Raw genomic sequence first — 23,140 nt, 5'->3', positions numbered from 1 at the left:
TAAGTATAAAAGTTTTGCAACAGCTAAATATATACCGCTAATACACACTGCTTTGCAAACAATCGAGATTGATATAAGAGATGAGTTTGGACAACCTATACCATTCGAATATGGTACATTGACTGTAACACTACATTTTAAGAGATTAGACTAAAAATGACATATTATGATGCGTTTCGATATTCAACACGGTAGCGGTAGACAAAGTGGCATCGAACGCGTCTATGTAGGCGCCCCAAATCAACGCGGTCGGTAGTTTTCTTGGTGGTCTCTTTCGACGTGTTTTAACCCTTTTATTAAAAGGAGCCAGAGCCATCGGTAAAGAAGTTGCTCGCTCTGGTATGAATGTAGCTCGCGATGTAATTCAAAGAGATATACCGTTTAAAGAAGCTTTTAACAGCCGTATGAAAGATTCAGCTGAGAGCCTAAAACGGAAAGCCGAAGAAAAAATTGATATTCTCATGGAGGGTTCGGGCTATAAAACGCCTAGAAAGTCAAATATACAGCATTTAATTAACATTCGCGACAACGATCATATCGTAAGGCGTCAAAAGAAAAAGAAAAAGATTTACAGTAGCAAAACACCGAAAACTAAGACAAACACGTTAAAGAAGAAGATAAAAAAGAAAAAGAGCTCTATTCGCGATAAACGAACTGTAGTTGACATTTTTCAATAACATATTTGACGTAAAGCAGACGACGCCATGGCCTTTTTACACTCTCATTCGTGCGAGTGTCTCAAATCAGAATTGGAATTATTCACCGTCCCACCAACGCAAGCAACAATTGAAAACTCGCAATGGTTACATTACAAACCAATATCGTCGTTAACCGATGATTCACCTATAGAATTTGTTATACCAGGCCAGGGAGAAGAATACATCGACTTACCACATACCATGTTATGTATCAGTGTTCAAATAAGACCGACCGTTTCCAAAGAAATTCCAAAAAAAGAAGAGACTTCAGGTGCTGTTGATAAGCTAGTAGGACCCGTCAATAATTTTATGCATTCGTTATTCAATCAGGTAGATGTGTTTTTCAATCAAAAACTTGTAACACCCCCAAATAATGCGTACGCTTACAGAGCTTATATAGAAACATTGCTTAATTATGGCCCTGCTGCAAAAAACTCTCATTTAACAAGTGTGTTGTGGTATAGCGATACGGGTAGTGAAATGGCGCAACCATCCATCTTAAACGCCGGTTTTCTAAAACGGTGTTCGTTAACAGCTAATGCTAAGGAAATTGACCTTATGGGTTATTTACATTGCGATGTTTTCAATCAAGAAAGGTTTCTGATAAACGGCGTAGAAATGCGTTTGCGGATGGTACAATCAAGAGACGCTTTCTGCCTTATGGATCAAACCGAACGAGGTTTCGAAGTTCATATACTCGATGCTACGCTACTTGTCAGACGTTCAAAGATTTCACCAGGTATATTATTAGCCCACGCTAAAGCTCTTTCAAAAACTACAGCAAAGTATCCTCTTACGCGTGTTGAAGTAAAATCTATATCTATACATAGCGGTATATATGGTGAAACGCTCGACAATGTGATACTTGGTCAGATACCAAAACGTTTAATAATCGGTTTTGTCGATAATAGAGCATTCAACGGAAATCGCACTCTTAATCTTTTTAATTTTCATCATTACAAAATTAATTATTTATCTTTATACGTTGACGGCACACAAATACCTAGTAATACCGCTACAACCAGATTTTACAAAAGAAGGCCTGTATATGGATGCCTATCACACACTCTTTTCTGGAACGGGTATACATTTTCTAAACGAGGGTAATTTTATTTCTCGTGAAAATTATCCAAATGGCTACTGTCTTTTCGCATTTGACCTCACACCGAACCTTTCGGCAAACAACAATACGCACTGGAATTTAATGAAACACGGGAACGTTAGAATTGATGTGCGTTTTGAAGAAGCGTTAAAAACTACGGTAAATTGTATCATTTACGCCGAATATGATAATATTTTAGAAATCGATGCTTCTAGACAGGTAATTGTAGACTATGGGGGATAAACGCTGCCGAGAGCTGAAATAAACGCACTATGGAAACGGGTACTACTGGAACAACGACGCCTCGAACAAAGAACGCATATATTTACCCGACAGTCTGTATCGGTTTTTGATCGTGTATAGTACTACAGCTTATATTCAAGATAACAAACACACCTACAAATATGGATATCGTTGTCGATATACAAAAACGCTGAAGAATCTTTCTTTCCAAAAGAAGTTGCTATTGTCTCTATAAACACAACCTACTGTGCTCATTGGATCATCGCGCAACCATGTTCTTTTATTGAACTACCAGATCGTTCAAAATCTCAAAATAATTGGCTTAGTAAAAATTTCCACGGTATTGAGTGGTATGAAGGAAATACACCATATAAAAACTTACGACGACATTTGAGAACGATTGCACAGTTTACCAACCGCATATTCACTCGGGGGTTTGATAAATCAACATTTCTTCATCGTATTACCAGTAGAAACGTTATAAATTTAGAAGAAGAGAAAGAATGTCCGCCATTTCATCAATTACCGCGATTAGAACAGACATGCCTTATTTATAACATAAAAAGTAAGACAAACAATTGCGAATATACATGTGCTTTAAATAACGCATTACGCCTTGGAAAATGGCTTAAAGAATACGGTCTTTTGGATTCTACATCATTATTATCATTGACATCACCGTCATCACCACCCGCACCATCGTTTTCTACGACTTGGTGTAATCGTAATAATCATCATAATATCAAAAAAGAAGAAGATGATATCTCTCCAGTCAATTCTTGGTGGTTATGAACACCCACCAATTACGGGCAGCTCTACAAAATATACCGTGCGATACCATAGGCGTTTACGCCTCTGACGAGATACCAGCTGTGTGGAGTAAACCCGCGGCTATTATTGCTAATACCGATGATCATACAAAACCCGGGACACACTGGGTCGCTATGTACGTCGGAAGGGACGGTATCGGACACTATTTCGACAGCTATGGGTTGCCACCCATCATCCCCCAACATCTCAAACGATTTAGAAGAAACTGCAAAATCATACTCTACAACCCTCAACAATTTCAAAGCAACACTTCTGACGTATGTGGACAATTTTGTGTCATGTTTGCGCATCTTATGTGTACTGGGTTTGGCATGCATAAGTTTCGTGATATTTTTTCGAACGATTTATCACGAAATGATAAAATAGTTCGCGATTATTATAATTCGTATGTAAAACGTCATCAGCATTACATTTCTAAAAAAAATCAATTTACGAGTGGCGGTATTTCAAATTTGTACGGGTCGCTGCGGCCTCAAAGTTGTTATTCACGAAAATAATATATCTTACATTCCACACAAATATGTAACCACCTAACAATTACAAGAATTGATGTATATTTTGAACGATATGTAATCAATAAATGTTCATAATTAATAATGTTACTTTTGTTATTACTGTATTTTTAAGAATGTATAACCAATAAATATATATATTAAATAGTGTGCTTAATTTAAAACCAACCTCCCATAAATTAGATTAAGATTGAATCTTCTTTTGCAGTAAATAAAAAAATTTTTTATTAAAATAACTATAAGACATAGAAAATGAAAAAAACTAATTAGTAGATAAATAGTGCAGCCTCCTTTTTGCAGTAAAAAAAAAAAATTTTTTTTACATTTTTATTAAAACAGCTATAAGGCGTAAGAAATAAAACCGACAACCAGATGAGTAACGCCGCTATAATAACGCCGCCGGGTAACTATCTGTAGTGGGGAGAGATCGCCTCGTAGTATCACTATGGGGAGACGACTGTGATGCTGTGCGCCGTGATAAGAAAAGTGGGGGCACGGCGCCAGTGACGTCACAGTCGTCTACCCATACTAGCCTACTTACATAAATGAAAATACAATAGTTTTCAAAATAAAAATGAAATGCATTTTAGTCCAAATTAAACGGTAATGTAAAATTAGCTAAATTATTTTATACATTTAGGAAAATTTAATAAACTTATAATGCAAAGCAATTTAGTTAATTTTATATAACAAATTAGTTTAGATAGATTTTACTAAAATTTTACTAAATTTATAAAAAAATATAGTAAAATACCTTTATGTCCATGTTGTCTTACTACTACTATAACTACGTTTACACGTTACCATTAATCAGGTTTAATAATATCTTGGTCTGTCTTATAATTAAAGGTATTATTAAACCTCACTAATAGAGAAAAGTAAATGTAGTTTATGATTTTGAAATTAATATGTAAATTTTATATTGTAAATACTTTTATTGATAAAAGTAATTTATAATAGAAAGTTAGCTAAATTATTTGATATTTTTAACATATTTAGTTAATTAGTTTACATTATCGATTCGATAATTTAATCAATTATTTATTTTACTAATAAAAGTAAGTTTAGGATATGGTCCTAGGAAATTCTTCTATGTACTTTCTATGTAAAGTGAAATATATTGATTAATAACAAATTTATATTTGAGAAAACAAAATATTATAAATACGTTTTTAATAATATGAAAAAAATTTTCTATACCTTTAGGTAATGTAGTAAACTTCTTCACTTCGTCTTCATTTTTATGAACTTTTTCGAGGTGTCTACTTATCTTTGATTGCATTTTTTTGCAATAATAACAAAAGATTTGTTTTCCGCTACCTTTAGATTTTGAAGTGTTAACATGTAAATTAGTATCATCACACATTTTACTTCCAGTAACATTTAAAGAAGTTTCTAAGCTATTCTGTGTAGTATTATTAGATTGAGGTGCAGATGGTTGTATAAGAGTATTGTTTTCTTCATCAGAACTATCTGAATCTGCATTATAGTTAGGATCCTTATCTACATCATCACTACTATCGTCACCATAAATAGAATTATATACACAGGAATGTGATTTGTGCAATTCCTCTGATTTTTTATGGATATTTGATTCTATGTTGTTATTATCATCCGATTCTACGTCGTCACAGTTATTTTTATCTACATTACTACCTTTGTTACCACTAAGGGTAACGTCTTCAGTACCATTATCACTATTAATGCAATTTTTATCCGATATCTCTAACAAATTATTACTAAACACGACATTTTCTTCAACATTTTGACAACATAAATCAGTATTTAAGAATACGTCTATATCATTCAATTCTGGAAATGGTAATATTGTAACTTGTAAATCGTTTTCTATATCAACATTTAAGTCAGAAAGTCCACTTATATTCATAGGTAAAATATTTTCATGCAGTAACATGTCAGATGTAGATTCATTAGGTAAATTGACATTTTGATCTAGTATTATTTCAGTCGTTGCTTCATCAGAAATTACAATATATTTAGGTTCTTTATCGACTGTAAAAAATTACAAGTATTAATGACACGTTGGTTTCTGATTATTATACGTATAAATAGAAACTTTTATTTTTACCTATGTGTTTATTTATTTGCAAGATTGGTATCTTTGCATTTAAATTTGTCGCAATAATTTTAAGCATTTCATGATTATCTGTGGATCAAAACATTTTTGATAATTATATTTAAAACGAGTTTTAACATACTTAAAAAAATAATTACATTGTATAGATATTTTAAAGGTAGATGAGAGTTTATTTTAATTTTAAAAGAAAGTCTATTTAATATTGTAAATAAATAATTAAATCCATTAATCTGAATCTATATTAAAAATCCTTTCTCGCAATAGGCCAGTCTTAATATTAACCGCAATCAAATTTTGTTAAAATATACATAATTAAATTTATGACTTTGCCAATTATAAAACGTAAAACTAATTGTTTTTATCCTAATTTTTTAATTTTTTTGAATATATCACTTAATATTATGTATTATTAATTAAAATTATTATATTTTATATAAATAAATTGTAATTTGTAGAAAATCTGTAACGAAAACAAAATATCTGTTTTAAGTATTTTAGTTCATAAATTTAATTGGCTACTTTTTTTAATTTAATCAGTTATTGACAAGTCCATTATTAATAATAATAAAGATCGTGATATGAAATTTGTAACTTACCATTTTGTGCAATCAATTTTTTACAACAATGAGTACTTCGAATTTTTACGAAGTACTTCTTACGATGCTGATATAAACCATACATTTTAATTAAATTCCCAAAACTTGTAAATTTCCTTCTGCTGAAATTGTACTAAAATTATGGATAGTTATCAATACTTAAACGAAATTATAATTATTGACGTTATATTATTGCTGCTAGCATTATCACACGACAGAATTTGCGTAATAATTTTTAACTTCATTTACAAGTCTACAGCAGAAACAATTCTGAAATGATTAATAATGCAAGATACAAATTCATGTAGCAACGTCGCTACATATATATGTATCTTCTATTTTGATAACTTTAGAAGTGAAACTGTTGTAAATGTAATCGCTTCGTTTGCATGGCTCCGCTTTTGCACGTGGCAGAAGAAGTGACCGTGCCTCTTGATAATTAATTACTCTGCATATTCTATCGTATGCTTTGCAACAATAATACAACCACAATAACTATAATTTCTTCTGAATATTGATATTTTTCCGGATATAAATAATTATATATGTATTTCGGCACCTTACTGAGCAGGAACTACGAGATAGAATCATAGATGTACAGTCGTGAGCTAAAAGATTGCAACACATTTTCTTCGATGGTTTTTGGAATGTAGACTTGCTCATCAAACGGCGAACGTCATTGATTCTTACCTGTGGATCCAACCAATTAAACATCGAACCATCTAACCATCGAAGAAAATGTGTTGCAACCTTTTAGCTCACGACACCCAAGGACTTTGATTCTGTCCATGGGGAAATTTTCCAAACTGAGAAGTCACGACTTTCTACATACTCGCAGTTCATAATTAATGAAACGACTAGAGCTTATTGGTCGTTACGTTAATCATGAACTGTAAGTATGTAGAAAGATAGCGACTTCTCAGTTTGGAAAATTTCCCCATGGACAGAATCAAAGTCCTTGGGTGTACACATATATGGACGTTTCGTGAACACAGATGCACTGTTTCTTGTTTATCACCACGCATGTTTTATAGTTATTTTATGAGAACGGAACCATCAGTTTTCATTAAAGAAAAGCAGTCTTTTCAAATATAGTAGGAAAATTTACATAAATTTATATCATATTCCGATATATTTAATTATCAATTTACATTCTTATAATTTCTCTTATTTTTGACAGATTGACTCTTATATAGAGAAATACACTGAAAGCGTTATTTTTTATTTAAAAAATAAGAATTTCTGTTCGACTGTAAATTTAAACGTATATTTGAATGCCTTTTTAAAAAGTTATATCTATTATACAACATATTATAATTAACTAACATTTATGCAAATAGTACTTTTCGATTTACATTTATCCATGCAATGGCAGTTTACAGGTCGGTCCTGAATTTTCAGAAATTACCGCTATATGATTACATGCTACGAAGTATTGTATTTAATTTGAATCGGAAGATGAAGTAAACTTATATGTTATTGTGTATTAGAACATAACTATATTATAACGTGTCACAATATAATAATATGTATACAAATTTCGACTATTTTTAACTTCGACGGCAGTTTTTGGTTTGGCCCTAAAAATAATCTACGTATCAATACGAAGAATGGCGCCAAAAGTATCTTTTTCATTAATGAAACGGGTACTGTGAAATAAAGTTCGCTCAATTGGCGTCGTTCTTCGTATGGATACATAAAAAATTTTTCAGGACTGACCCGAAAATTGCCTTTGCATGGATAAAAATAAACCAAACATTGTTATTTGCATAAATTATTATTTAATTATAATATGTTGTTAAATAGCGTACACACGCAGCGCACACGGATACACACACACACACACACACACACACACACACACACACACACCCATACACACACACATATATCGTCGTGCACGACAAAGAGTACCGACACATAATTACGAAATTTTTCGAACTCGCCGAATTGAAACGGACTGCGGTCGCCTATGGCACATCTTGCACGACGCCGCGGCGTCGCGGCTTTGAAAACGCGGAACCGCGTGCCATCAGGAAACAATTATCCTGTCGAACGCGGGTTGACATCACAAGGTTCTTAAGCCGAAACTGGCGATAGTTAAAGCGATATCGGTGACCAGCATCGAAGCCTATTCTTTGGTCGACGATTGATCCAACCGCTTTACGCAGATTCGTCGCGGTCACAAAAATTAAGAATCTAAGCGGCCAATCCGGACAAGGGCGCGAATCGCCACCGTGAATCCGGACGAGCACGCAAAGACCGCCGCGGATATATATTCGGTGGACGAAACCCTCCGGCCTCTTTGCCTGTTCCAGCAGCCCGAGTGTCAGAGTGCGTAATTCGAAGTATCGGACGAGTGCGCGAAGTCGAGCCCTTTCACAAGGCGAACCAGGAGTCGAGACTCAGGGTAGCGGTTCCCAGGCGACGGTTCTTAAACCCAAGATCGTTACCCCTAGGCGCGTCAAGACTCCCGAATCGCCCGAGACACGCGTAGTGTTGAAAGAAACGAGAGTCGAAGCCGCGAACTCTGCGAAATAAAAACGCGTCCGAACATTGTACTTGAAATAAACTACAGTGAGGAAAATTAAATTCTTTTCTCCTGCGAAACATATGTTATAGTACAATAATAGTATAATATATACATATATTATACTATAGTAATAGTATAACATATACATATAACATTTTATAGAACGGGATCCGATAGCCCACGGTGCGATAGCCCACCAACCAATCATCTTGACTTATCTAACACAAACAACGGAAAAAGGCATTAGACGCTGTGAGTGGTGATGGACTATCGGTTCCATGCGCTATTGGGATCCCATTTTATAACAAGGCTTGATAGTTAATAATTATTAACTTCAATTTTATCTAACAAAGTTTATTGCTGATAATAATAGCAGAATCTTATACTTAAAATTACTTTAAGTACTATCTTAAGATATAAATTAATTATAGTGCTGTATTTTAGGATCTTAAAATGTTACTTAAGATGAAAACAATAATTGATTTGAATATCGATTTACATAGAGCTGTTGGTTTTCCAAGATTAAGGCCCGTATTCAAAATGCATTTCTAGCAATATTTGTGCTCTTCTGTGATATCCTTATTTTATGGCTTATGTATATGTAAACGTCTTATGTATATGTAATCAAGATATAATGACGCATTCATGTGCTAATTTTACTATAATCATTGAATACGGACTCTAACCTGAAAGATATAAACATATAAGGTACACTTCTATCCCTTGACATTGAGCGATGACTTTTGTTATTAATAATGGAGTATATGTTATTTTATTATGTACATACATATATTCTCTATTTCTAGCATTAATATCTTTTCTAAAAACACTATTATTTTTATTCGGATTGGAACTTTAATCATTTTTTTTAAATAAAAATGATTCACTATTGAGCCTTGTTATAAAAAGATAAAAAGTCTTATACTATAACATATTATAATTAAATAATAATTTATGCAAATAACTTATTGTATTATAACATATTATAATTAACTAATAAATTATGCACATAACAATTTTCGTATTATTTTTATCCATGCAAAGGCAGTTTTCGGATCAGTCCTGACAAACTTTTATTCATGCAAAGAACAGTGCCGATTGAGCGAACTTAAATTCACAATACTTGTTTCATTAAGGCCGTATTAAACTAGATTGAATTAAAATTAAAATTGGATTGTAATTTTATTTAACAAAAAAAATACTTAATTTCGACGTCGTTCTCAGTATAAATACGTAGACTTATTTTCAGGGCCGACCTGAAAACTGCCTTTGCATGGATAAATGTAAATCAAAAAATGCTTTTTTCATAAATGTTACTTAATTATAATATATTGTATAATAATAGAAATCGCTGTTTTTAAAAAAGGCATCGATTTCAATTTCTGTTTATTTAAAATAATTAAGTTCATAATCGAATAAAGGTAATAATATGTTTTATAAAAAATATATTAATGTTAGAAGTAGACGACATCACATACATAATATTATTAAAATATGCGTCATTACTAACGATAAGGTCATCACTTAAATTAATGTCGATGAATAGAATCTATGTTTATATCTTTAAATTTAAGTCTATATATTCAGAACGCGATTAGAACAAAATTAACGCAGAAATGCGTTGTTATATATTTATACATAATCCAGTTTTAGTCAAAATTTGATGAAATTGTAGTGAAAAACAAAGTCTTAATGTGTAATAGAAATTTATTGTACAACTATATAAGTTTATCTGGATAGGCCTTTAATCTCGGAAAATCAACAACGTTATGTAAAACGGTATTTATAAACAATTTCCGTCTTAAGTAGTATTTTTAGCACTTAAAATACTGCTCTATAATTAACTTACGACATCTTAAGCTATAGTACTAATAAATACTTCTTTATATGTATATTTTAACGTAGATATATATATATATATATATATATATATATATATACCGGGTGTCCCAGACCACCCGTCCCACCCGATTTTTTCGTAAACGCGACATTTTAAAGAAAAATATTTCAGACAAAAGTTGTAGGGTTTTAAAAGATCTATTTACTGATTTTATCAGTTTGACCTTGGATGGCGTCGCCAAGGTCAGATCAAAATAACATTAACTTTTTTAAATAGGACACCTCATTTTTGGTTCCAGAATCTAATAGCTGGTGTCAAGACCTTTCCAAAACACTATAAGAAAGTTTATTTTTGTTGAGTACTTTCCGAGTTGTGAGGCTTGAAAGTTACGGTGTACTGTTACCTTCAAGCGTCATAACTCGGAAAGTCCTTAACCAAAATAAACTTATTTATAGTGTTTTGGAAAGCTCTCGAAATCGACTACAAGAAAATGCAATGAAAAATATAAGCAGAGGACACCGACTTCGCCCATGGTATCACGTCGAATAATGCTTTCTCTCTCGACCCAGCGTCGAGCGAGGAGGATGCACTATCGTAAAGCCCCCCACCACTTTCCGCCCGCACCCCGATCGTCGCCGCGCAGCCTAGACACACGTACGAGCGCGGCTCCGCGTGTGTGCGGCAGCCGAGCGCTAGCGTCGAGAGACACCATTTCTGCCGGTGCGTGTACCTATAGTCCTACGCGTAGAGTTTTGAAGATACCTAATTACCGAGATCTCTAACATTCGGTACAGCTCTATGATGCCGTTTATTCTTGATTTATTAATATTAATCTTCATTTAATGTTGATTATTGTAGCAATAAAGTAATTTTCACGAAAAAGCACCCTTACATACCACTCCTAAAAGTCATTGCTTAGAATTCATAATATTACGCAACTCGTCACCAATTCACGTTTTCTAATAAGCAACCCGGTCGTAAGCGTAATTTGTAGTTATGCCTTACCCGAACGAAGAAGCTGCGTTAATGATGTCAGTTTTGGGTAGAGCTGGAAGTTTTCGAGCAGCTGAAATAATGTGGCGAAATGAATATCCCGATCATACACCACATTCGCGCAAAGTTTTCAGTCGCTTACAACGTCGAATAATTGTAAAAGGTATTGTTCAGCCGGATCATAATAAGGGAAGGCAAATTCATCGATCAGTTCGTTCAGTAAGAGCACCTGATGTAATTGCATCTGCCTTTGTAACCCCGAATGATTCTTTAAAGCGACGAGCAAGAGATAGTGGAATAAATCGAAGCACGATCAGTCGAATTTTTCGTGAAAATTCATTCCATCCATATCGAATGTCACTTCACCAGGCCATGACATTGAACGATCATAGACAAAGACTGATATTCTGTAATTGGATTACTCAACAATTACCTAATTTCCATAGAAGTATTTTATTTTCTGATGAGTGCACCTTTAAAAGTGACGGCGAAATAAACACACATAATTTTCGTTATTGGGCACAAGAGAATCCACATTGGTATCGAGAAATGGATCATCAACGTATCTGGAAAGTCAATGTTTGGTGCGGAATTGTTGATACGCATATCGTGGGACCATTTTTCTTTCAAGAGAATTGAAACCGTTTTTTATACGCAGATTTACTCGAAAACGAACTTCCACGTTTACTTGAAGATATTTCACTCCAATTACGTCTAAATATGTGGTTTCAACAGGATGGATGTCCCGCCCACACGTCTGTCATTGCTCGTCATCAACTGAACCGCATATTTCGCGGCCGATGGATAGGTAAACATGGTCCACATAATTGGCCACCACGATCACCGGACCTTACAATTTTAGATTATTATTTGTGGGGACGAATAAAAGACCTTGTATACCGCGAACGACCTACGACTGCAGAAGATATGAAAAACAGAATTCGACAAGTCATTCAGTCTCTAGATACTGACGAAATTCGTCGGGCGACGGATGATTTCCAAAGTAGGGTAACAGCCTGTATAAATGCACGTGGTGGACATTTTGAACATCGAGACTGAACAACATGCGTATGCACAAAGGTGACGGCAAGGGGAACTACCTTATGAAAGCACCCCGACAAAGGTGACGGCGAGGGGAACCACCTTAAAAAAGCACCCCGACAAAGGTGACGGCAAGGGGAACCACCTTATGAAAGCACCCCGACAAAGGTGACGGCAAGGGGAACTACCTTATGAAAGCACCCCGACAAAGGTGACGGCGAGGGGAACCACCTTAAAAAAGCACCCCGACAAAGGTGACGGCGAGGGGAACCACCTTAAAAAAGCACCCCGATAAGGTGTAAGTACGATCTTGTTACCTACACGTGGTACACCTTAGGTAACGCTAATACCTACAGGCGGCACCGATTATTTCGTTTTTACATTTTAAAAATGTTACTTTGACTTATACCTTTATGCCCAAGATCGATCTCAAGGTCGAATTCAAGATCATCATCAGGTTGATCCCTCGAAATCATGCAAATTTTGTCTGAGCCATTTTTTTGTACAAGCACATCCCTACGTTTTAAAAGGGTGGGACGGGTGGTCTGAAACAGGTATATTTTTCATTGCATTTTCTTGTAGTCGATTTCGAGAGCTTTCCAAAACACTATAAATAAGTTTATTTTGGTTAAGGACTTTCCGAGTTATGACGCTTGAAGGTAACAGTACACCGTAACTTTCAAGCCTCACAACTCGGAAAGTACTCAACAAAAATAAACTTTCTTATAGTGTTTTGGAAAGGTCTTGACACCAGCTATTAGATTCTGGAACCAAAAATGAGGTGTCCTATTTAAAAAAGTTAATGTTATTTTGATCTGACCTTGGCGACGCCATCCAAGGTCAAACTGATAAAATCAGTAAATAGATCTTTTAAAACCCTACAACTTTTGTCTGAAACATTTTTCTTTAAAATGTCGCGTTTACGAAAAAATCGGGTGGGACGGGTGGTCTGGGACACCCGGTATATATATATATATCTTTTATACTAACAATTAAATATTACAAAATAATGACGATAAAGATCTCTTTATGAAATAGATTAATTTTACTCGAATTATACGTTTAAATTTAAATTTGAACAAAAATGCTATTTTTTTAAATAAAAAGTAATGCTTTCTGTGTATTTTTCTATATAAAATTCAAATCTGTAAAAAAAAATTATGTAAATTTATGTATAAAGAAAGGATATAAATTTATGATTAAGCATATCGGAATATGAATCAAATTTATGTAAATTTTTCCACTATATTTGAAAAAACTGCCCGCCTTTAATGAGTGCATCAGATGCGTAACCGCTCACTGAAAACGTAAGTAGCAATTTAAGACGATTGGTTCTTACCTTTAGATCCAACCAATTATCTTTAATTGCTACTTACGCTCTCAGTGAGCGGTCGCGCATCTGAATACACTCAATGACTAATGGTCCTATTTTCATAAAATGTACTATAAAACGTGCGTGGTGATAAATGAAAAGCGGTGCATCTTTGTTCACGTCGTTCAGGAAACGCATTTCCGTTTGGGCCGCTCACGTTTTCGGACATAATTGTCCGTATATTTTTATAATCGTCGATTGCATGTTACAATCGACCGCCGGAACGACAATTGTAAAAATTGTCGTCAAGAGCAACTTCCTCGAGAGGCGAGAAACAATAACTAGAGTGAAGTGAGTATCCACGGACATAGAAATACGTCAATGATTTTATCCCGTAGATCTCGCTCAGTAAAGTGCCGAATACATACATAATTTACGTCTGGAAGAGTATCAATACTCAGAAGAAATTATAATTATTGAGGTTAAGTTGTATTATTGTTGATAGGCATATGACAGAACATGCAAAGTAATTATTCATCAAGAGGCACGGTCACTTCTCGCGCCACGTGCAAAAGCGTAGCCATGTAAGCGGGGCAATTACATTTACACAACCGCTGCATTTCTGAAATTATCAAAATGCAAGGTACAGATATATGTAGCAATGTTGCTACATGAATCTTTATCTTGCATTATTAATTACTTCAGAATTGTTTCTGCTGTACACGTGTAAATGTAATTAAGAATCATTGTGCAAATTCTATTGTGCGATAATGCCAGCAACAATCACATAACGTCAATAATTATAATTTCGTTTGAATATAATTAACAAAAATGATTTGATCCACAGATAACTATGAAAAGCTTATTGTTATTAAGAAAAATTTAAAGGCAAACATTGCTATAAATTTAAGTTTTTATAAACTCTTATCAATCTATTTATCTTTGACTGCATTTTTTTCCAATGACCAGAGTTTTGCTTTTCTCCAACTTTGTCTCCAAATATCAACATTTAAATTAATATTGTCACAGATTTTATTTCCAGTAATATTTAAAGACGTTTCTAAGCTGCTCTGTGTGGCATTATTAGATTGAGTCGCAGATGATTGTATAAGAGTATTACTTTTTTTATCAGAAATTTCTGAATCCGCAATGTAGTCAGGATTATTATCTACATCAGTAGTGACGAAGAAAAGTAGTACTTTCTAATATCATAATTGTCGTAAATAGAATTGTATACGTATGAATACAGTTTATGAAATTTCTCTTATTTTTTATTGATATTGGATTCTACATTAACAGAGTTATTATTTTCATCTGATTATATGTCATCGTAGTTATTTTCATCTACATGACTACCTTTATTACCATTAACAGTAACGTCCTCAGAATCATTATCACTATTAATGCAAATTTTATCAGATATCACTAACAAATTATTACTGAATACAATATTTCCTTCAACATTTTGACAACATAAATCAGTATTTAAAAATACGTCAATATCATTCTGGAAATGGTAATATTATTGTAACTGGTAAATTGTTTTCTATATGTTGTGAAGAAAATAATACTCTCTAATATCATAATTGTCATAAACAGAATTGTATATATAGAAATACGGTTTATGGAATTCTTCTGATTTTTTATTGATATTGGATTCTATGTTAACCGAGATATTATTTTTATCTGATTCTATGTCATCACAGTTATTTTCATCTACATTACTACCTTTATTAGCAATAACATTAACGTCTTCACTGACATTATCACCATTAAATATTCAATAATTTATCTGCAATAAAAATAAAAACAGCAACTTCTTCCTGGACTCATTTTAAAGATAAATAATGAGACTCAATAATTAATTTAATTATTCTTTTGTACTGTGTTGCATTTTATATATTATTACATTTAATATTATATTTATTAACAGCATTCCTTTTATTTGTTATTGCTTGTCTTGGACTACGGTATTCCTCTGATTTTTTATTAAAATTTGATTCTAATAAAGAAAACAACGATTGATTAACAGTATCATAAACAGAATTGTATACGTATGAATACGGTTGATGGAATACCTCTGATTTTTTATTGATATTTGATTCTAACTTAGAAAACAACGATTAATTAACAGCAACGTCTTCAGTACCATTATCACTATTAATGCAATTTTTATCAGATATCATTAACAAATTATCACTGAACACGATAGTTTCTTCAACATTTTGACAAAATAGATCAATATTTAAAAATATGTCAATATCATTCAATTCTAGAAATGGTAATGGTGATATTGTAACTGGTAAATCATTTTTTATAGCAACATTCTAATCAGTCCACCTTATATTTACAAGTAGAATATTTTCTTGCAATAGCTTCCCACACAACACATGGACGTCCCCGGACGTCCAATACATGTCCACAAAAGTCTTTGTAATGTCCTAGTATCTCGTACGACCATAGGACGTTCCAAAGACGTCCGAAGGACATCCTGGTTTATCGTAGCTGCAGTATGACGCTTGTAGGACATCCGCAGGACATATTTAGGATGATTCGTAATATTTAACATACTATGTATACATACATAATAAATATGCATTCAAAAATTGCGTTGCTCTTTATATTAAATAAGAGATTTTGAAGATGTTCTAAGGACGTCCTTTAAATGTCTAGCAGATATTGGTGGTACGTTCCGAAAAGGTCCGCTATATACATATATGTCAACGAAATTGAGTATTTTTATAATTATCATCATTATCATTATTATTATAACACAAGAATTTTATAAATTATAAAATTATAAAGATAATTTTTCGTGTTAAAAAATATTTAACAAAAGATATATTTAACCATATAATATAAACATAAACTACAAATTTTGATAATATGAGAAGCTTTAATATACAGTATATAGCTTTTTAATAAAATATATTATTCGTTAATATTTAATATTTCATTATATATAATATTTAAATTATGTAATATTTAATACATATGTATAATACTATAACGATTAATTTAATATGCTATTTAATGGCTATTTTATTTGTGAGGAAACTCCTACTCAAAATATAAATAAATAATAACGTATATTATATCAAGTAAAATTTTTCTCAGAAAAAACGTTTTGGAACGTAAACTTAAAATATAAAGAAAGTAATTATACATCAAGCAGCAAGGTATATATATTTGATTTACAGAATCATATCTGTTTACATGATTCTGTGAATTAAATACATGTATACATTAAAATTCGATTTAATTATAATTTATGAAATCCTGTAATTTCGGATTGAAATGAATTTAACAAGTGAGTGCTGGCACCACCGCTAGGCGGCCACGCCGCGAGAGATCTTCTAGTGAGTCGAATGCGGGCACGGGCGTTACATCTAGGCGCCACCGCGGCCGACTCCCCAGCTCATAACTTCAGTAAGACTTAGAAGCTGCTTGTTGTAACCTCGAGACGAATACTCGCTCTCAGTCTTTTCAAATGTGTGTGGAACGCTGTTCCACATAAATTTTTATAATTTTTACATGTAAATAACAATTTGTATTGTTATTTAATCTTGTAGAAAAATTAAATATTTAATTCAAATTTAATCTTTTTTTAATTCTTTTTAACGAAAAGGATACAAGAAATATTTTTTTGTAAATTAAACATTTATAACGTTTTATATTAATGTATTCTGTTTTAATAAATCTATCTGGGTTCCAATTTTATAATATTTTCAATCTGTCTTAACACCATATTTTCGGTGCAGAAATCTCGATCGATTCGGATTACTTTTTTTTTTAATCGGTTTTAATCGCACATTTTCGGCAGGGTTAATTCTACTTTTACTAATAAATAGTATTTTTTACTAAATAAAGTCCTAATCACGTAATATAAAATAATGTCCAAACAACGTCTATAAAAGTCCTTTTTATGTCCTGCTGAGACGTCCTAATGACGTCCATTCGACGTCAGAAGGCGGTACATTGTACGTCCAAAGGACGTTTCCTAGACGTCTACAAGACACAATTGGTATGTCATTTGGACGTCAAAACATGTCCGACCGCGACGTCCATTGGACGTCCAAAGGACGTCCTTGTGTTGCGTTGGTTGTTAGATATAGATTTTTACATCACCACTGATGATGATGTATAAGAATATTATTATCTTCATTAGAACTTTTTTAATCCGTAATGTAGTCAAGATTCTTATCTACATCAGTAGTGAATGAAGAATAAAATAATACTCTCTAATATCATAATTGTCCTACGTAAACAGAATTGTATACGTAGGAAAACGATTTATGGAATTTTTCTGATTGTTTATTGTTATTTGATTCTGACATAAAAAACAACGATTGATTAACTGCAACATCTTCAGTACTATTATCACCATTAAAGTTTTGTTTTTCTCCACCTTTAGGTTTTGAAGTGTTGACATGTAAACTAGTATCATCAGATTTTACTTTCAGTAACATTTAAAGACGTTTCTAAGCTGTTCTGTGTAGTATTATTAGATTGCGGTGCAGATGATTGTAGAAGAGTATTGTTTTCTTCATCAGAACTATCTGAATCTGCATTATAGTTAGAATCCTTATTTACATCATCACTACTATCGTCACTACCATAAATAGAATTACATGCACAGGAATGTGATTTGTGCAATTCCTCCAATTTTTTATTGATATTTGATTCTATGTTATTATCATCCAATTTTATGTCATCACAGTTATTTTTATCTACATTACTACTTTAATTACCACTAACAGTAACGTCTTTAGTACCATTATCACTATTAATGCAATTTTATCAGATATTAGTAACAAATTATCACTGAACACGATATTTTCTTCAACATTTTGACAAAATAAATATTTAAAAATACATCTATATCATTCAATTCTAGAAATGGAAATATTGTAACTTGTAAATCGTTTTTTATATCAACATTTAAGTCAGAAAGTCCACTTATATTCATAGGTAGAATATTTTCATGCAGTAACACATCAGATGTAGATTTATTTTTACATCACCACTGCTGATGATGTATAAGAATATAATTATCTTCAATAGAACTTTCTGAATCTGTAATGTAGTCAGGATGAAAATGTGCAGTTTAATGAACAAAGCAGTTTTGAAATAAATGAAAGTCCCCAAATGAAAAGTTGACGGAGACAGCAGTGATGATTAATGTATCGAGGAAACATCTGAAGAAAACGATTCATTAAAAGAAAACGATACTGTTAATCAATCGTTGTTTTCTATCAATCGTTGTTTTGTTGTTACAATCAGTTATCAATAAAAAATCAGAAGAATTCCATAAAACGTATTCCTACGTATACAATTCTGTTTATGATGGTGTTAAATAATCGTTGTCTTTTATATTTGAATCAAACGTCAATAAAAAATCAATAGAATTCCACAAACCGTATTCCTACGTATACATTTCTGTTTAACAATTAGGATATTAGAAAATTATTTTCTTCAACATTGCCTTGCGCAATGTTGAGCAATCGCGACATTTTAATTGCTTCAATCTGCGGGATGGATTGCCGATAATGTCTCATGTAGATATTTTTGTCATGGCCAAGATGATCATTGGCCAATTCTGTTACGTCAGGTTCTGATAAATTCAACGTAATGCATCTTGTTGCTATATGCTTTCAAAGTTTTGTGCTTCGTAATCTATCAGGCATGCTTGCACCACAGTCTACAGAATATGTGCGCAATAGATTATTATTTTTTTCAACAAAACTTTCTGTATCCGCATTGTAGTCAGGATTTTTATCTACGTCAGTAGTGATAAAGAAGAAAATAATAATACTCTTTAATATCATAATTATCATAAACAGAATTATATACGTAAAAATACGGTTTATGGAATTCCTCTGATTTTTTATTGCTATTGGATTCTATGTTAACCAAGTTATTATTTTCATCTGATTTTATGTCAACACAGTTATTTTCATCTATATTATTATTAATAGCAACATTTTCAGTACAATTATCACTATTAATGCAATTTTTATCCGATATCTCTAACAAATTATTACTAAACACGACACTTTCAACATTTTGACAATATAAATCAGTATTTAAGAATACGTCTATATCATTCAATTCTGGAAATCGTAATATTGTAACTGGCAAATTGTTTTCTGTATCAACATTTAAGTCAGAAAGTCTACTTATATTCATAGGTAAAATATTTTCATGCAGTAACACATCAGATGTAGATTTATTTTTACATCACCACTGCTGATGATGTATAAGAATATAATTATCTTCAATAGAACTTTCTGAATCCGTAATGTAGTCAGGATGAAAATGTGCACGTCAGATGTAGATTCATTAGGTAAATTGATATTTTGATCTAGTATTATTTCAATCGTTGCTTCATCAGAAATTACAATATGTTTAGGTTCTTTATCGTCTGTAAAAAATTACAAGTATCAACATTTAAGTCAGATAGTCCACATATATCTATAGGTAAAATATTTTCTTGTAATAGCTCGTTAAACATAGATTTATTTCTATATCACCGCTACTGATGATGTATAAGAATATTATTTTCTTCATCAGATCTTTCTGAATTTGTAATGTAATCAGGATTCTTATCTACATCTGTAGTGATGAAGAAGAAAATAATTTTCTCTAATATCATAATTGTTATAAACAGAATTGTATACGTAATGTAAAGGAATACTGTTTATGAAATACCTCTGATTTCTTATTGATATTTGATTCTAACATAGAAAACAACGATTGATTAACAGCAACATCTTCAATACCATTATCACTATTAATGCTATTCTTATCAGATATCACTAACAAATTATTACTAAACACGATATTTCCTTCAACATTTTGACAACATAAATTAGCATTTAAAATTATGTCAATATCATTCTAGTTTGGAAATGATATTGTAATTGGTGAATCATCATTGTTTTTTATGTTACTAGTAATATTCAAATCAGATAGTCTACTTATATCTATAGACAGAATATTTTCTTGCTACAGCGCGTTAGATATAGGTACATTCTGTAACTCATTAATGATATTTTGATCTAAAATTTTATTCATCATTTCATCAGAGATTACATTGTCAGTAGATAACGATTATAAACTGTTATACCAAGAATACGTTCAGGTTTTTATCAATTGAAAGGAAGAATAAGTTGTATTAATGACAAGTTGTGTTTTCTTACTATTACACATATAAATAAAAACTTTGATTTTTACCAAAAAAGATGTTAATCGAAATAATATTATTGATGATATTAATTTACATTTTGACGTTTTGAAAAGTGGAGAATGTGGCGAAAAGCAAAACTTATATTATTATTGCAAAAAATACCGCCAAAGCTTAGTAGACACCTCGAAAGAGTTTATAAAAATGAAGAGCAAGTGAAGAATTTTACTACATTACCCAAAGGTATAGAAAATTTCTCTTATATTACTAAAAGTTTATTTATTATAAAACTTTATTTTCTCATGTATAAAATTATTCATCAATATTTCAGAAAGTATAAACAAACAAACAATTCCAGACTTATAATACAACTGTAACAAAGCTATTTTATGCTTGTTTTTAGTAATGTAGTTAAAGTTATGAAGTTATATAAACCGTACTAGAAATATGTACCAACGTTTATTATTATTGCAAAAAATGCAATCACAAAGATAAGTCGACTTCTCAAAAGGGTTTATAAAAATGAAGAGCAAGTGAAGAATTTTACTACATTACCCAAAGGTATAGAAAATTTCTCTTATATTACTAAAAGTTCATTTATTATAAAATCTTATTTTCTCATATATAAAATTATTCATCAACATTTCAGAAAGTATAAACAAACAAACAATTCCAGATTTATAATACAACTGTAACAAAGCTATTTTATGCTAGTTGTTAGTAATGTAGTTAAAGTTATGAAGTTATATAAACCGTACTAGAAATATGTACCAATAAAATATATTATTTTTAATTATGTATTTTAATTTTTGCTGTTTTTGTTTTACTTATTTTTATATGGATTTGCAAATACGATCTGCTTTTCTTCTTTTATTTTAAATTACACTTGACAAAGAACAAATTATTTCATGGAGGTTGTATACATTTTTGTGCTACTCATTACGATTACATTAACAAATTGATTTATCTTATGATGATTAATATTAACAATATAAAATTGAAATTATGACATAATATAATATAAAGATACAAATTAAACAAGAACGCCTTTTGCGGTCGTAGCAAGTTGTTGGTGCTTTTAAAATTTGCGTGTGTAATTTTATATACTTTTTTTTAAATTCACTTGACTGCGCGCCAAATTATTTTTCCGGGCTTATGAATTTGAAAAGGTATATAAAATCACACAAGCAAATTTATAAAGCACTAACATCTTGTTACAACCATAGAAGACGTTATTGTTCAATTTGTATGTATTACATTATCGGTTGAATGTGTCTCTAATAATATAAAGATATATTACATTTACTATTTCTATTTGTTTTTATTTCTGCGATATAAATTCTCCCATGTAAATAATCAAATTAATTAGTCTAAACAGTTTTAAAAGTAACAAAATAAACGATTATTTATTTTTTAGGTAGCTGAGAAATATATAAGAATTCTTATTAGATGTAAATTAGGAAGATCTGTTTTCGTACTTTTGGATTGTGTAATGAAAAATTGTATCGATTTACTTTTACAACATCGTAAAGCAGCAAATATTCCTGAAAGAAGCCCTTACATCTTTGCTCTACCGAATTATGACAAAAACCGATTTAAACATTTGAGAGCATGTAATTTATTACGTACACATTCTGTAGATTGTGGGCAAGCATGCCTGATAAATTACGAGGCACAAAACTTCGAAAGCATATAGCAACAAAATTCATTACATTAAATTTATCAGAACCTGACGTAACAGAATTGGCCAATCATCTTGCACAAGGCAATGTTGAAGAAAATATGGATGAAGATGTGCAGTTTAATGAACAAAGCAGTTTTGAAATAAATGAAATGGAAATTTGCATTGACGGAGATAGCGATGATTGACAGCTCTTACATCTTTGCTCTACCGGGTTATGACAAAAGCTGATTTAAACATTTGAGACCATGTTATTTATTACGCACATATTCTGTAGATTGTGTTGTAAGCATGCCTGATAGATTACGAGGCACAAAGCTTCGAAAGCATATAGCAACAAGATGTATTACGTTGAAACTATCAGAACCTGACGTAACATGAAATAAATAAAACTCTTTAAATTGCATTGACGGAGATAACGATGATTTACGAAAATTGCATTGACGGAGATAGCGATGATTTACGTATTGAGGA

The 23,140-nt window shown here is 31.8% G+C and overlaps 2 protein-coding genes across 2 annotated transcripts; one reads left to right on the top strand and one right to left on the bottom strand.

The window, feature by feature from the left end:
* The first annotated feature begins 704 nt into the window (after positions 1-704).
* On the top strand, positions 705-2,835 carry LOC120359452 (uncharacterized protein F54H12.2-like). Its single transcript, XM_039456936.1, has 2 exons — positions 705-1,437; positions 2,678-2,835. Exons 1-2 carry the CDS (start codon positions 705-707, stop codon positions 2,833-2,835), a joined length of 891 nt encoding a protein of 296 aa, XP_039312870.1.
* A 23-nt stretch (positions 2,836-2,858) lies between these two features.
* On the bottom strand, positions 2,859-18,577 carry LOC120359451 (putative uncharacterized protein DDB_G0282133). The gene is made up of 5 exons (XM_039456935.1): positions 18,558-18,577; positions 18,257-18,411; positions 5,132-5,399; positions 4,587-5,083; positions 2,859-3,079 (listed from the first exon to the last, which is right to left on the bottom strand). Exons 1-5 carry the CDS (start codon positions 18,575-18,577, stop codon positions 2,859-2,861), a joined length of 1,161 nt encoding a protein of 386 aa, XP_039312869.1.
* Positions 18,578-23,140: the final 4,563 nt, after the last annotated feature.

The sequence above is a fragment of the Solenopsis invicta genome, chromosome 13 (genome assembly GCF_016802725.1).
Source record: "Solenopsis invicta isolate M01_SB chromosome 13, UNIL_Sinv_3.0, whole genome shotgun sequence".
Classification (NCBI taxonomy): Eukaryota; Metazoa; Arthropoda; class Insecta; order Hymenoptera; family Formicidae; genus Solenopsis; species Solenopsis invicta.
Note: the sequence above shows the minus strand (reverse complement) of the source record. Positions and strands in the feature narration are given on the sequence as shown.